This window comes from Grus americana, chromosome 2, assembly GCF_028858705.1.
Source record: "Grus americana isolate bGruAme1 chromosome 2, bGruAme1.mat, whole genome shotgun sequence".
Lineage (NCBI taxonomy): Eukaryota > Metazoa > Chordata > Aves > Gruiformes > Gruidae > Grus > Grus americana.
The window spans coordinates 158,029,950-158,047,643 of record NC_072853.1 but is presented as its reverse complement, the minus strand read 5'-3'; the positions used below and the strand labels follow the sequence as shown (position 1 = coordinate 158,047,643).

Below are 17,694 nucleotides of genomic sequence, written 5' to 3'. Positions count from 1 at the left end.
TCAGCCCTAAAGCAGCTCTCCTGCAGACGTCAAGGTGATGTGATTGAGAGGCCACCCCATCAGCAGCGGGGGAGAGAGGATGTGCACGCGGGCACGGACACTACAGTGCTTTGCAGTCACGCAGTTGAATCCAACAAGGGGTTCAGACTGATACGCAGGTCAGACAGGCACACACGTAAGGAGGGAGAGGATGGGAGCTCAGGTCTCTCAAAGGGTCAAGACACCTCCTCGTCAAATATATAAATCACATAAATAAGAGAAGTTCTGTGCAAAACTTTTAAAATTTTTATTCTCTGATTCCTCTTCAGTCCATTATGATGTCATTAACTATTATGTCTAATAGCATAAAGACGTAAACGCTTATTTGTTCACAGCTTTATATATGACGTATCTCAGAAAAGGCTGTTAGGTACGTGACATTAAAAACTGAAACCAGAAAAGAACAAAAGAGCAAAACCAGAAGAAACATATAGTGAATTACACGGTATGAAAATGAAATCTATTTACACACATTAATCTATACAACATCATAGTCTGTACATTTTGTAAAAAATAATCACATTCATTTACATAATCTTTAATTTTTACTGTACTTGACAGATAAAAAGTTATTGATAAAGATGACAAAAGAGAATTTCAAAACAATACTCATACTAATGTGCTGGGGGAAAAAAAAAAGCTGCAGTTATCATAAATGTATTACAGTGCTTTGGGAAATAAAGGAGGTTGGGACATTTCTGTCACTGGTTTAGCTGACCATGGAAATGTTCCTGACTTAGATTTAACAACGTACTGTTATCACTGGGCAGAAGCAGGTTCAACAGAGTGGTGAAACCGTATGCTCCTTTTAAATGTTACCATGATCTGCTCTCATAACATACATGTTAGAACAAATTATTATTATTTTATTTTTCTTCAACAGAATAGCACTGCATACTAACTTCTGCTATTTGGTTATGTCAGAGTAGTACAGCCCACAGCTTATATAGGCACTCGTGGCAACGTGAAGGTACTTTTGTCAGCACAAGTATTTCCTGTATCCCTATGCACAGACAGTAATTCCTCAGACAGTAACCCTTATATACATAGCAGCTTTCTCTGAAGGTTGCCTGCTGCTTCTACCTTTTTATTAGACATATTTAAAACTTGTTTTTCATTAGAGGTGTCTGAAAAATTCTGTATAAAGTGAATTTGGACTTCATTCACAATTGCTTTGCTGAAATGGACAAATTCACAGTTAACAGAAAAAGTTTTTCAGAACTCACAAAAATAGGAGACAAATAAGGCAAATGACTCACTTTAGTCCTTATGCATGGAATGTGAGACACATGTGCTTGGCGGTACCTTCTTTCCTACGTGGTCCCAGCCAGATTCCCTGGTGCTGAGGCTCCCTGCCTCTTGCTTTCCTCTTCATCCTGTTAAAGGCAGAGGGAAGCCTGCCTGGGGGGCATCAGGACATGAAGCAGATGCTACAGAGTGGGGCGAGCTGCCTCCAGCTTGACTCTAGGAGGCTTTTTGTAATGCTTTTTGTCATCTTTTGCCATCTATGAGTTGTTGCCACAACAGTACAATTCCAACACATGGAGAGCACGGAGTACTTGCTTAAATACATGTCAAATTCTTAACATTTCATGAAAGCCAGCACTGCTTTCAGCAGCTAAAAGGGTTCTCTCCATATTCCCAAGGTTACTTTGCAAAGCACATTAATGCACCTGGCCCAGACTCCAAGGCCAACATATTTAAAAAGCATGACAGCAATAATCGCATCACATGTCATCAGCCGGTTCCTGGTCAGCAGTTAAAATGACAATGCAAATCAAAGCTTTCAAAGGTATGACCAGGTGAGCTGCAAGTGGGAATAAGAAATACGGTCAATGATGTGTGCACTCCTGAAGGAGGAGATCCTGAAATACTTTACAAATTAATTGCTATTACAAGTGGAATAGGGCACAGAAAAGAATCAGAAAATTATTTCAGAAATGCCTTGCTGTCAGAATTTGAGAGATTTGACATGTTCGGTTTCTCAGAGAAGAAATTAAGACATTTACTTCAACAGTGGTTTTCAAGAGCCTTCACATAAAGAAAATTTCTGATATTCTAGAGCACTTTGTTTTAGCATATGGCCCCTCTACAGAAGACAAAAAGCCAAACACCCAACCCAAAACAACTGTTGAAAGCTGAAGCCAGGCAAATTAAAACAGAACATGAGGCTATTGGCTTTATCACAGAAGGCAGTCAACCACAGGGCACCCTGTCGAAGGAACTGAGGGCTCCTCCATTGCCTGAACTGCACGTTTTTTGGAGGATAACTTCAGCCAACCCAAAATTTTAATTAGTTGGCTTAAAAAGGAATACCTGGGCATCATCTCTTAACCAGATAACTGAATGGCCTCTTCTGGAAAGGTTCATCTTATCTAACTTGAGATGTAAAGTCAGAAATTTAGAGTACTAGCCAGCTACCCTGGGCTCATTTTATAGTAAGTTAGAGGAAAAGCTGATTCAGCTTCCCTGCCTTAGCTGCCCAGCTGAGCATGGGATGAACCATCTTCAACTAGTGCCTGTTTCTCTGTGATGACTATGGAAGGTACTTAGAAAGAGTCTTTAGCTCAGAAACAGGCATCTAGCTTTAGATACCGAAACAGATGAATTTCACCTGAGTTTATCGAGCACCTAGCTGAAATCAACTCTGCAGTGGAAAATTTAAGTCAACGCTGAACCATGACGTTGATCATGGTTGTACAACAATTAACTGCAGTATGAGAAGGAATTGTGTGACTGTTCGTGTTCAGGAACGTTACAGCACACGTGATGTGCTACCGGCTTTTCAGTCAGAACAGCAAAACAGGTTTCGTGCTCTGAAAACTTTACAACTCAGATTAGACTCTGATGCAACCAAAGAGAGAAAGGCAGTAAAGACATGAAGAAAGGGAGGGCCACTGCATGACAAGGCTGTGCCAGGAAAGCATACGCTTCTCTTGCTGCCTCTACCTCCTCCCCTGACACTGCTCGGACTGAGTGAGAACTCGCTTTAGGGATGGCAGGCAGCCAAAGAATTTTCTTGCATTGTCCTTTTGAGTCTTAGTCACCACAGCACAGAGTGGGCCCTCTTACCTCCACAGTGCTGTGCAAAACGCGATGAAAGACAAAGCCATGAGAAGCAATCTTGTTCCTGTGTGTCGTAAAGATGCAAAACATTGATCAAGTACTAGATTTGTCAAACTGAATTGCAGCTTTTGCATACATTTTAATATGACGTGTATCTGTGGGTGAAAAGGCGGCTGAAAGTCAAACAGGTCCCGTGATGATGGGGTTGATGCCGTAACTTTGCATGAAATTATCTGGAAATCAGAATTTTCTGGGAGAGAAAAAAATGACCATAATGCCCTCTGGGCCTTTTCTGACATGTAAATGCTTGGACAAAGCATTACGAAGTTAAACTGTCTCACAGAAAACATGTTTTCTCTATTTAGTCTATGATTTTTAATAGAGGGATGGGGTTCTACAAAGTGGTCCACTTTTCACTGGTTTGAAAGAAAAATATATGCAGCACCTTTTTCTCTTGCGTGCCATTCTTCACATGCCCACATGGTCTTTTATGAACTTAGCAATAGCATGTATGTTCTCCCCCTGGTGCAACTTCATTGTCCCATATGATGTTCCTCCCTACGTGAAAAGCAGAATCAGGTCCAAGTGCATCTGGGCCCTGTTAAAGGGAATCATGTTGTTTTGTTGCAACCTAAAATGTATTTTCTTATTTAAGCTTTACTGTCTTACAATCCAGAAATCATTAAAATGCAGATTTTCTCCATGCTCACCGACTTAGAACAAAGATAGTTTTCTCTAGGATACAACGAATTATAAACCTGTATAACTGGCGATGCATCATGCAGAACAGACTGATGGAATTCGCTAGTCAAAATCTGTATTTCTATACCATCATTCTCTTTCTGTGCCAACTCATGCAAAGAACCTCCTTTGAACACAAAGATGAGTAAGTTTGAATTCTTGTCAAGTGTGCCTTTCTACCCTAGAAATTCTGGGGAAAAAAGTGCATCCTGTATGTCAAATATCAGGGAGCTGAGCAGTCCTAATTCTATTTAAAGAAGCCTAAAGTGCACAAATGCGTTTAATTTAGGTATAGCAGCAGCCCCCGAAGATCCGGTGTGTCTGCATATATTTGCAGTTAAGAGTTTGTTGATTAGGTTATTCAGAGATCAAGGAGAAATACTAAAGTTTCTGAGTCTAAAGCCTTTGGGAATATATATAGAGTTTAAATACAGGCGTAGGGGCGTCTCCTTAGACTGTCCCAGGGCAGCCTGCTCCACTCCAGAATCTCAGTGACTTCACCACGCGACAGCAGAAAACACTCTGAACGACGGCAGGTGATCAATGGCTTCTTTAAAGTAAATTTGGCAAAGAAACAGGTCATCAAGTGATTATTGTTTAATGCGATACTTAGTGTGTAAAGGTCAGTGTCGTGTAAGATTCACAGTGACCTGTTCTGCAGCACACAGGTGAACTATGGGGCCTTTTTCATCTTTGGTCTGACATAACTTTGTACTACTCCAGGGTAATCCCATTAAAATAAACGGTGTTTGACTGAGAAATAGCTAAATTAAATCAGACCAGGAGGTGTATGGACACTTTGACGGCTGCCAACAATATTCCCAGTACTGATGATGTTTTCAAGAACGTACATGTGTGCCTGCCAAGACATGCCCTCGCTGCCATTCTTCCCCTTCCCTGGCAATATTACGGACCTTGGATTCTGTTAGCTCCACACAATCTGTTATCTGAAACATCAGGGCAATTGATTTTATGGATCAGAGGTACTCATGCAAATGTATGTTATTCCCACTTGCTATTTAGGGTGGACATGGTCAAACGTGACATGAGAAGTAAACATCACTAGGTTTATTTGTTTCAAAGAGTGCAAAAGTTCTGTGTATGTTTATAAGAATCCGTCAGTTCTATGTCTTTTTTTTACAAAGTGGCTATACAAGAGGCTTGGCGTTGTTGAGAATTCCTTCAATTAATGCCTTTTATGGTAATTTTTAAGGATTCTGTCTAATTTTTTTTTTTTCTGGAGTCATGGTAAGGACCAAATTTTAAATCAGCTCAGAGAGATATAGAATAGAACTAAGCTAAGAGAATTTACATTATTCCTTAAATGGGAGTTGTAACTTTATTTCAATATTCCTTGTTTTAGCTGCCAAGTATGTAGTTCTCGAGACATATTTTGATTAAAATATTATATACAAATGTATTTTCACTAGGTAATATACTATCCAAGGCTGTTTATCCTATGCCAGACTGCTCTAACAATAAAGCACCTCTTCATAAAATTGTTTAATAAAAGATCACCACAAATCTCTGATTTTAAACAGAAGAGAACACCTGCTGATCGCAATAGCACTATTGACGAATGCTGATGTTTTAATCAGAACTATTACAGTAGCTTTTTTGATATGGACTGCAAAGGTCCTGCAAAGGTTCTGCAGCAAAACATAAAACCCAGGCACTTTTGAAGGGAACAACAGGATTTGAATCAAATTCTGTAGAAAGTAATCTCTGAAATTTATTCAACTAGCCAAGAAGCACTACCTTTTTCCCTCTGTATAAATAATGTTAATGATTTCCTGGATTAGCGCACTAAACTCCCAGTGCAGTTAATTATAGTCTTACATGTCTTTATGTATATTTTGCTTTTCCCAATTAGGAAAGATTTTCCTAACCCTTAAGGAAAGAAATATTTCCTTAAGTATAAATAAAGTGTAAGAAATTTTCTTGCTTACCAGCTTAACATGTACCAAAACAGTCTGCACTGAAGAGGACACCATACATCTATCTTGTAGACATGTTGGAGGATAAAGGGGCCATTACAGTAAATGAGTTTTTGAATAGTTACAGACAGTAAACAGCAAGAGAACATCAGAATTAATATGAATGCCATTAAAAATCCCGAAAACATCCATGGGGCAGGTGTCTCTCTTATTATCTGGTTTGCTGCACAAACCAATTTCCCAAATACCAACATGTAGAAAAGCAAAGCACTAAACTGTACATTTTATAAAATATCACATTAAGCTGCATAATGAATGATATATCCCACAGTTTTTCATGTTTGGGGGGATCTAGCTGATTTATATCATGGTGGTCTCTGTCTGCATAAATGACTGAGCCCCTGAATTCTGGTGGAGATGCGAAACGCTTTCTGATCCATTTCGAGAAATCGAAGAGCTGTGGAGTCTGTAATCTCTGCCTGCTGTCTGCTTCCAGCACAAACTCCGCCATTTTCTTTTCAGCTCCCCTTGCACCTGTGTTGAAAAGAAAATGCACAAGACGAGCTGAAAATGTTCTTTACACATGAAGAACTTTTCCATGTTTATTGGCTGTCAAACGGGGACCTCTAGGAATACAATCATAGAATGGTTTGGGTTGGAAGGGACCTTAAGGATTGTCTAGTTCCAGTCCCCTGCAGGGACACCCTCCACTAGACCAGGTTGCCCAAAGCCCCATCCAACCTGGCCTTGAACACTTCCAGGGATGGGGCATCCACAGCTTCTCTGGGCAACCTCTTACTGTGTCTCACCACCATTAACATAAAAAATTTCTTCTTTACATCCATTCTAAATCTACCCTCTTTCAGCTTAAAACTGTTACCCTTGTCCTGTCACTACCAGCCCTGCTTAGAAGTGATTTCTGTCTTATAAGTCCCCTTTAAGTATTGAGAGGCTGAGGTATTGATAAGGTCTCTCTGGGAGCCTTCTCTTCTCTAGGCTGAACAATCCCAACTCTCTCAGCCTGTCTTCATAGGAGAGGTGTTCCAGCCTTCTGACTATTTCTGTGGCCCTCCTTTGGACTCGCTCTAACAGGTCCATGTCCATCTTGTACTGAGGACAGTCATATCCATTGACTTGCCAGCCACACTTCCTTTGATACAGGACATGATTGGCTTTCTCAGCTAGAAGCCCACATTGCCAGCTCATGTGCAGCTTTTCATCCACCAGTATCCCCAAGTCCTTCTTTGCAGGGCTTCTCAACCCATTTATCCCCCAGCTGGATTGCCCCGACCCAGGTGCAGGACATTGCTCTTGCCCATGAAGTTCACATGGGACCGCTCCTCAAGCCTGTCAAGGTCCCTCTGGATGGCATCCCTTCCCTCTAGCATATCAAATCAGTTTTTATAAAGATTACAAAACTGAGGTGAAGACTGTGTCTATACTGTCTGTGAGGCGATGCCCCAAGGCCACTTTCAAAATCAGTTTTGTAACGCTTGTGTTGCAACAGTAGCTTTTGGTATCTAGCTATTAATCACACCTACTTAAAGCATAGAATCGAATGATTAGCCCAAAATCAGGCATCTCATGAATACTAAAGACCAGAATAGCACGCGGGAGACCTGAATGTCAATTCCCTGTGCAAGCAGGTGTCTTCTTCCAACAGATTCCTCCTGTCAGACAGTGCATGCTGTTTAATGTGTATTCAGCCTTAAAAAGTGGCTGACACCAACAGGAATTCCTTGCATCTTTCTCAGTCGAGATTAGGAAAGCTGCTACATGCTGAGCACTTCTGAAAATCTGGTGCTGTTCTGGGGGTTTGATTCTCTCAGAAGATTGCCCCAAAATACTTACTAAATGGTGTTTCAAGTTTTGGATAAATTTCTATACCTGTTGCACCTCACTTGCACAATCCACATTGCGTGTAACATAGCTAGAATTAGATCATGTTAAATAACAGAAGAAACGCTTACTAACATCTCAGTTTGCAAGGAATTAGATTTCAAACAGCTCTTAAGTCCTCACTCGAATGCACTAATTTCTCCTGTTGCATAGAAACTGCCACATATATATTCTACAAATAGGAATGCAAACATCTTCTAAAACAGCATCATGTATCAGAGCAGAATTATAGGGGCACTTCTACATTTACTGAAAATGATACTTAACACCCTCAGTAGGAAAGGTGAGACTTACTTCACTGTTCAGAAAACAATACAGGACTGCAACAATCAACCCCTGGAAAGAGACAATATTCCTTAGTTAGTAGGAAGCACCAACCGAAGTCAATAAAACTTCTTTTGAATAAAAACTTTAAAATTTACCTGAAAAGATCCCAAACACAACTCAAAGATTATTTTATAATTATTGGAACTGCGGTCAGGAAATAGAGCAAACACTGTGTAGTGAACTCCAAATAACGGAATAAGCAACAATGTGGATTTTGCAAGTCTCCTGGGTAAATAAAAGAGAAAAAACTGGAGTTTAATGAGAAGGTCTTGTTTTACTAAGAACCTGATGCAATGCCATTTACACAAACCTTGTATGACTTCAGATTTATAAAGTCTTAGTAAGAGTCATTTATTGCAAATTGTTTTCCTTTCAGGCTGGTTATGAGATTAGCCACATAGTAACCTCATAAATTAGCATGTGCAGTTCCATGTTATGCTTGATTTTGCTGACCTTGCACTCCTCCAAAACCTGGCAAAAGGCTGCAGGGCCTCTCTAAACCAAAAGACCCCTTTTTAGTTACCCTCTGGACAGCGGCAGGGCGTCAGACCTGCCTTCTGCTTTGGCTCTTTGACAGAAACCCAGTTCCCAGCCTGGTTCCATGGCCTGGGTTTTGGGGGTGGGGGTTTACTGCATTATTCCACAGGACCACATTCGACAAAGTATCACGAGCTGCGATCAGGTCTCTCAAGATATTTTTTACCTGGCGTAAAAGGTTCAGGGTGGAAAGGAACAATGCCTTCTTGCAAAGTCATACTGACAGATCCTCTTATAAGGAAGATAAAACATCTCTCTTGAAATTAATACGTTGACCTTAATTTCCTTTAAATGTGCAACTGCATGGTTAGTCTGTACATTGCACATACACAGTATGCAAACAGCACCTTGGAAATTAAATCCAGAATAATCTCAACTGTGAGATTTTCATCAGCAATTTCAGATTTACTCCCAAATCCTAAAATCTTGTCACTATGCTGATGTATTAAGCATATACCATTAACTAATTTTTATGTTGTCAATTACATAATACATTTTAGCATGAGATGCTACTGAAGTTAAGGAAGGAGAACTTTAAATTATTAAGCAGAGCAGCTCTGACAAACTGCCTGTGAAACCAGTCAAATGATGAATTGCTAATTATCCCTTATCTGTCACTTATTTCAGTCTAATAACATCAGGTCTATATATTACATAAGGCCAGTCATGCACGATTATGGATGTCTGGTATCAGATAACACTCAAGAAGTTATAATGTTGAGTCCCATAATTCATCACTGTCCTGATGAATATAACTTGATTCAACAATGAAAGGATGCTGTTGTGAATTCACCTATTTTAACAGAAAAGTCAAGGTATTTCAAGCAGTTCTTTTTTTTTCCCCGTGTCAGTCTTCATGGCCTTCCTTTGTTCGTAATGTCCCAGAGGCTGCATCTGTTTATGTGGCAATAATCAGTTCTGACAGCAAAGTTTCTCAAGAATAGCAACACCCTCACATCTAAAGGTGATACCACTAAAGTGGGACAAATAAGATTTCCTTGGCAGAAGAAATTAATTTACAACTGGAGGAGATGATGATGGCAGCAAATTTCCTGGTTTGCCAAGTGAAATGGAAAACTGATTTGATTTCAACTTACCTTACCCACTGCAAAAGTAAAATGAGCAACAAAAAGGATGGAAACAGGTACAAGCAAGTGGGACAGAGGAAGGGGGGGGGGAAATGGTGACTTGCATGAGTAGTATTAATTTTAGACTCATATTTTGCTTTCATTCAATTCTTGTTTTAATAATTTTTGTCTAGCTGATGTTACTTTCTCTATACTGCACTTACATTTTAGTGAAGGAAAGGACAGACAAAATAGCCTTATTCTTCTCTGTATTTTAGAAAATGCATTTGCATTTTGAAAAACAAGCCTTCCAGACCTTTAATTCAGTCTGTAGATGCAGTATTTATTGAGGAGGTTAATCTACTGTTCCTATGGGTATTGGCTAAAGACCATCTAATCCAAACTTAATCAAGCAATCAAATGTTAAAAGCAGAGAATTCACAGGGCTGAATAATGAAGGACGAGGTTGCTATTAATGAACATTTTATACTGTGAAATGCTATGGTAAACTGTGGAAAATTATGGGACTGATAGGAAGGGAATGTCTCATTTTCATAAAATACATAAATACCACATGGAAACGAAGAAAAGTTCCTGTCACAGGAAGTAAACTTGAGGGGATTTCCTGCCCATAGGTCAGGTCATTGTGCTAAACAATAAAGTGGCAACTGCATAATTGCATTTAGGTTAATTTGCTTCTCCCACACGTTTAGTTAATTTAAGAAGCAAACACAAAAAAGGACTCTTGTAGGTCCATGAAGCATAGCCTTATGTCGATCCAGTTGTGTCATCTTTTCCATGGTGCATCAGAATTCTTCACTTTTTGCATCAAATGTGTCACGTTGTTTACAAAACACATGAGGTCCTAGTTCTCTTGGCTTTAAAAACACACTTTACTTTAGCACACCACATTTTACCTGCTTTCAGGACAGGACATCAGTATTTTTTAAAGGAAGAAAAGGTGTTATCCAGGAGCCCATTTTCTAGGCCACTTGCATGGTTCTGAATTTTCAGTGTTCATGTTAGGTTTTGTCATTGAAATATCATATTAACATCTTGAAGTGTCAAACTCAGTGTCTGTATCTGGGCTTTAAATAAGAACTACTATAATAGACTCTTGATTTTGGATTACAGTATCCAGCAGCTATTATAATGAACAACAATAACTGATATGGAAATATAATAAAGAACAAATTCAATTTTATTAATGTGTTTAAATTACCCCCCAATATTCCTTGGTTCTAAAGCTGTGGAAACAATGGATGTTAGGATTTGATGTTCAAAACAAAACACAAAAGAAGAAAGCGTAAACAGAAATGAAGTTGATCTAAATCAGAAATGTTTGTTTTCCTCTACAAAAATAAAGATGGTATTTTAAATCAACATAAAACATTGTATTTCATTTTTTACTTTTTGGGAACAACATAATTGCATTCAACTCTGTGGTCCCCAACATAAGAAGGAGCAAAGCCAGAGAAGCCCACGAAGCTCATCAGAGGGCTGGAGCACCTCTCCCATGAGGACAGGCTGAGAGAGTTGGGGTTGTTCAGCCTGGAGAAAAGGCGGCTCCGGGGAGACCTCAGAGAAGCCTGCCAGTACCTAAAGGGGCCTACAAGAAATTTGGAGAGGGACTGTTTACAAGGGCATGGAGTGTCAGGACAAGGGGGAATGGCCTTAAGCTGAAGGAGGGTCGACTTAGATTAAATGTTAGGAAGAAATTCTTTACCATGAGGATGGTGAGGCACTAGAACAGGTTGCCCAGAGAAGCTGTGGATGCCCCCTCCCTGGAAGTGTTCAAGGCCAGGTTGGATGGGGCTTTGGGCAACCTGGTCTAGTGGAGGGTGTCCCTGCCTGCAGCAGGGGGGTTGGAACTAGATGATCTTCAAGGTCCTTTCCATCCCAAGCCATTCTAGGATTCTATGATGATTCTATCATAACTTCTTTCCAGCTCTTAAAATATATGTAAATATTACAACAAAAAGTATTTTAGAAATGAAAAATTTAACAAAAAAAATTTTTAAGGAGGTTGAAGCGAGGTGTTTTGATCTTGATGGTTTTATGTCAAAAGGAAATATTTATGCATTAAAAGAAAGATATTACTCTCCATATTTTTTGTATCAGCATATGAATTCATGGATGAAAGTCAAATTAAAGAATTGCTTGTTGGTCTTTACGAAATTGCATATTCTTTATTGAATTTAGTGTTTGACAAAAAAAATTATGTTCATCTCTATTTCAGCATAGTCATGTTTATTAAACCACATCTAAAAGTACTTCTGAATTAAATGTAAATATAATATCACAGAAATTACTGGTAGCAGGTTTCAGCAGAGGAAATCTTACAGACATTATTTTGGTTCTGTATATAATATCTAAAAATATGACTCACTTGTACTGTGACTGGTCATTTCCTCCAACATCTGGAGATCTTAACTTCTGCAGTAAGATTCTTATAATACTAATGAAAAGTATAAAATTCACCTGCGAAGAAAACAAATATAATGGTGATTTCTGACTTCTCCACTCAATACGCAGCACAAAGAAATGCTTATCAAGTCAGCAGTAGGTGTTGTGTACTTCCTGCCAGAACACATCAAGCTCTACACTGACAAACCTATTGTGTGTTTTCTGCCTCACTAGGTTTGTTCTGTCCAGTGCACCTCTGCATGGCCACCAGTTCTAGTCTGGCTGGCAAAAGCCTTTGAAAGCTCCAGTTGTCAGCAATGTCCTTCTTCCAAAACCTCAGCTGAAGACAGGTTTCCTAGCAGTATGGGACACTGGATGTGATTTGGTTGCAATCAAGCATTGTCCTAAATTGTTGTGTGGATTCATGACTGGAAGCCCAAAGGAAAATGGGAGTCCCATACACAGTTTTGACCCTCTCTTACCTCTCGCCTTGAGTTTTAATATTTTCTGTCTGAATTAGGGGAAAAGAAGATTGTTGCACAGGTGATCTGTCCACTCCCATCGAGCATGGAACGGGCCTCTCACAGCTATCTCTCTGACTGTCTTAGGTATTGGCTTTATCACTAACGCAACTGAATCCTTGCAGTCTAAGATTTTATTCTTGCAACAGCCCTCTGAGATATAACAGTAGCATTATCTCATTTCATAGAAAGGGAACGGAGGCACTTCCATAAAAAGAAGTTCATACCTCGACCAATCTAGAAAACTGAAGTATAAAACTCAGTAGATCCTAAATCTCAACCCATTATTTCTTCCTCCTTGGCTTTTGGCATCTTGTGTTCACCAGCTGTTAGCGGTGCTGGATTGTTTGGTGCGGTCTAGAAAACTGCACATTAAATACGGCAGGCCTGTACTGAAGTGAGGGAACAATTTGAATTCACATCTTCACAGCAATGATGGGAGCTAAAAACTACAGCTACATAAACAGCTGCATCAAATGCACACATTTTAGAAGAAAGCAACCTAGAGAAAAATTTCTATCACTGTGAAAATGAGCATTTTATTGTTTTTAACTAAACCCATCCCAAAGTCCAAAATCAGGAGGCTGGGTGCCAGATAGCGCCTGCCTCATGGCTATAAACCTTCAGTCTCTCTCTGCCTTGATGTATAGCTGGAACTCTTTTCCAGTCTTAACAATTTGGCTCTAAGCTTTTCAAGTTCAATGAATTTCCGTGTCTTCTCTGAAATACCCAGTACAATTCGTAATGTTAATAAATAAACTATGATGATAACGCCTACATGCCTCTCTGTATTTAATATTTCATTTGAAATGACAGGTGAAGGGAAGTGACAGGAACTGGCAGGGATTAACTAAAAAATCAGGAAAATAATTAAATCTAGTATTTTTGAATAAAGAATAAAAAAGAAATGTTAAAAAATATAGGTCTTTACTGAAGTAAATATAGATTTTTCAAGCAGATGATGAATTTGAAGTTTTCCTTGATGCAAGTCTCCTATACAAGCAACAGGCAGAAGCCAGTATTCTTGCTGATTATATCTGCAGACTTACCACAGCAGAGCATACAGACCAAGGGATATACATCTACTTTGCCATACGCACTGGAACTAGTATTACTGGATGAGGAGAGAGCTTCCATCTCATTGTATATTTGTTAGCCACAAAATAGGAGAAGTTAAAATCTTTATTCTGTATTTGCAAAGGGATTGGCAGAATAACTTCTTGTTCTTCACAGGCATCCCCCTAGTTTCTACTGTAACAGGATAAACTGCCATGCATTTCATTTCTGAGGCACCAAATAATCTGCAAAACTACACTTAGGTGACTCACATTCTTGACTGATATTCATGTACTACTTTTAAGTCTGTTTTCAAACTCATCTCTTTCTGTCTGTAAACACAATCTTGAATTAATGAAAAACATACATTCTTTGGAGTCTGTAACAGTTCTTGCACTAGGGAGCTTGTAGATTCAGCCAGCGGAAACTGGGTATTAGGATCTAAAGGTGGCAACCGCCATTGACTTACTACAGTGGAGCAAATTAATTTCTGTAAGATTATTACTGAATTGATCATTTATTAAAAAGTATATACCTGATTTAGAATAGTATGTTTCAATAAAATATGAAACAAGTAGTGCCCTGGAATTTTACTTTTAGTATTGTAGCTTTTCAGTCCCAAAAAATCATTTGAGCATAATGTCTTTAAATAGAATAGAATATGTATATTGTTGAATGAATATCTAAGAATGGTAAAAGGAGAAAATAATGTGAATGCAGAGAAACTGCAAAAGAGTGATGACAAATGATGCCTCTTCAGTGGAGTAACAGCAAGGTGCTGCTGATACCCTTCTCTGCTGGCTGACTTCTTACGAAGGTAAGTTTTTGAGTCTAAACACATTGCCTGAGCATGTATCCTTTAAACTGTCTTCAGGTTGCTTCTTTCTTGCTATTTAGTCCCTTACACTACCTGCAATGTGAGATAACACGATAAACATTTCTCAGTTACTTTGATGTGACAGAAGTACTGTTTGCACCTGAACACCACTCCTTCCCCAGTGAGAGCAGTTTATGCAAGTGGAAGTATGGAGAAGGCATTTGGCAAATGGAGAAGATGGGTGGTACACCAAATTAATGGTTTGGAATAGTCACCCCTAATTAAACAACTCTGAAATGTGTACAGCATGAAGTGTGGAAGCCTGCCAAATAACTTTTCTCAAGCCAAAACAGTCAGGAGTAGATGCCAGGGAAGGCTTCTGACACACTGAATTAACTGAAGCCATTCACACTTTGAGAAGTGACTTCAGAACTTGCTCTTTCAATACTATTTGCTGTTGGGCAATAAACTTACAGAAAATATAATCTTCTAAGCAGGAAAAATGTTTGGAGTTAACACAGAAATTGACAGAAGAGAGCAAACATAGCACGAAGACTGAGCAGACTTTCTGTCAAATCTAATGCGGTTAAACCATTGTTCCTTAAAACCTGTGCTTGATTCCCTCCTTTCAACATTATATTTTTGGCATCATGCTCACAATCAGGTTCTATTTACTCTTCTTTTCTTCACTCTTCTTCCTCTTCTGAAAGATTTTCAACATCAGCCATACTCTGGGCTTTCTTTCATGCTATTAGACAGTCGATGACAGTTCTCAGTTCTCCTTTATTTTCCTGAAATGCAGCTTCTTTTAGAGATTTCCTGTGTTCACCTCATGCACTACTTACACAGAAGTCCTTCCTACTACTGCAGCCAGTTTTTACTGCTGATCATCCTTGTCACCATTCTCTGTAACTTTTCCAGTCTTACATTCTCGAGAACAGACTGAAGGCACTGTGTGAGCATGACGTAAGTACACCACACTTCTACTGAGAAACATTATGACTCTTTCACAACACCTATCCAAAGAACTTGGCAGTGATCTGTTTTCATTGTTGAATGGCAGGCAGCACTGACCTCACTATTCAAAGATTTCAATCTTCAAATTTTATTTTTTCTAGAAGATTAACGAAAACGTTGAGCTTATCTCAGTGTATGTATATTGAAAATTATTTTCTCATGCATGTAGCATTATTCAGTCATCGATGACCAATTTTACATGACATTTCATCAGCTAGTCTTGCTCCATGAATGCACACTCTACTTTGCACAGCAGTAAGTTTGCGTAGCATCCTAGCTGTCACAATGAATGTGCTGGTTGTAGTTCAATGCTCCAACAAGACAGAGTACTGATCTGGCAGGAAAGGGTGAGTATCACTGTTTTTGTAAGTACCTGTACTCCTGAATTCTCCTTTCACAGCTTAACTTCCCAAAGGCAAAATGTAGTTGACCAAATAGCTGAAGAATCATCTAATCAGAGAAGTGGCTTCACACAGTATGCACTGCAGAATCACCTGGCCATCTTTAGTTCTCATCCCTAAAACATGCTGTTTAAGAGAAGAAACATATCTAGGAGGAGACAGCTGATCCTAAATACGTGCACCTAGCAAGCCAAAAAAGGTCATTTGCAAAATGTTTCCCTATGTCTCACAATCCCTTTGTGTCAAATCAGTAATAGAACCACTAAAAAAATAAAGGAGACGACTGTTCCTTTTCCCCAAAGAGTGATTCTGGTCCACATTGTATGATATACTGGACTTTTGCAGACTGACTAGTACTGTTTTCTTAACTGACACCTGATTTCCCAGTCCTTGCTAAGATCCAGCTGCAATTCAAGTCTGCCAATGAGCACTTGGTAACTTCCGTTTCCAGGTCTAGGACTTCTTTGGAGAAGCACTGCTTTCTGGCACATGAGGTCTCAGCTGTCTACCAGATAGCTGTTTAAATTGAACATCCAGAGAATAGACTTTCATCTTTCTGTAAACACCAGGTGGTTCGTTTTGCTTTTATCTTTCAGCATATTTTCTTCAGTCTGGACCATCCCTCCTTCACAGCTCCTTTGAGGTACACGTATTCTCTTCCTGCTGTAGTTCTGTTGCATGCCCATTTCTTCATATCATAAAACACCTTTTCTGTGAGCCCTTACCTTACGTCATTTCACACATATGCGTACTCTGCTCTCTCTTTAAACACTGTAGAATTCACTCCAATGAAGATGGTAAGACGTTCTCTCAAAATGATTTTCACTAGGCACAGATTGAAAAGCAAGTCCAAGCGTAATGTGGACTCTTGAAACCTTGTATAATCTAATAATGCCCTAGTTTTTCTGACTAAAACGTTAAAAATAAAGTAAGTGTATCTGAAATGTATTAATTTGTACTGTGATTGTTTTCAGAAATGGACATATAACCATAGTATGTTTTCCTCAAAGTTAATTACACAATCATCACAGTGAATGGGAATTTTATTATGCTACTCCAGTAATTCTAATGAGTTCCACATTGGAAAAGTCCCATGAAACATTCTCAAATGGTGTTCTTTTGCAAATACTTCATGTTCAATATATATTTCAGTAGGCTACTAATTGAAGAAAGATATATACAGCCATAGTTTTTTATGGCTGCAATAATATAAGATTCTCAATAGCAGGGCTATCTATTTACACGCAAAATCAAATCTGCAATTCATTGAGAAGTATAATTAGATTTTTGCTTCCCCCAGGCTCATAAACAGGAGCGATATTAAAGAAAAAACAACATACAAATAAAAGCAACTGCTCATTTAATAGGAGGCAGATAAATTTTGAAGGCAACAAATTTTAACAGCCTTGGCATCTGTTTAACATTTCTCCTACAGCACAATTTCTTTTCATTAAAACAGAATTCTTGCCTATCTGTAACTAGCAGTAAAGAATAATGGGTATATGCACTGCACAATGCTGAACTGATCTATAATTCATGCTTCAAAGTTTACTTACTATAATAGAAATTAAAATTGGTATTCGTATAACCCACCAGGGACCACCATGCTCATTTGTATCCCAGCAACTATAAAAAAAAAAGAGGGAAAATGACGTTGACATTAATATCATCTGGCAAGCAAGACCTATGAGGAAAAGTATTTCTTATATACAAGTCAAAGCACACTAAAATAATGCCTGTTCTAGCCTAGAATTTGGCATTTAATCTTTTTCTGCTTTTAATTTTATTTCCCTGGTTTTAATATGCATGTTCTACGACAAAGTAACCTGCTTGGTTGATGTGGGGTGAGCAGCGGACAATGTC

At 38.9% G+C, this 17,694-nt stretch overlaps 1 protein-coding gene across 2 annotated transcripts in view; it reads right to left on the bottom strand.

Annotated features, from left to right (window-relative positions):
- Positions 1-269: 269 nt before the first annotated feature.
- VIPR2 (vasoactive intestinal peptide receptor 2) overlaps positions 270-17,694 on the bottom strand; it is a 66,649-nt gene continuing 49,224 nt past the window's right edge. For both annotated transcript variants that reach the window (XM_054816290.1, XM_054816291.1), the window contains exons 9-13: positions 17,388-17,457; positions 12,003-12,094; positions 8,105-8,234; positions 7,977-8,018; positions 270-6,317 (exon numbers count right to left, since the gene is read on the bottom strand). In XM_054816290.1, the coding sequence (XP_054672265.1) occupies positions 6,144-6,317; positions 7,977-8,018; positions 8,105-8,234; positions 12,003-12,094; positions 17,388-17,457 (508 nt within the window). In that variant the 3' untranslated portion in view covers positions 270-6,143. The remainder of the gene's footprint in view (positions 6,318-7,976; positions 8,019-8,104; positions 8,235-12,002; positions 12,095-17,387; positions 17,458-17,694) is intronic.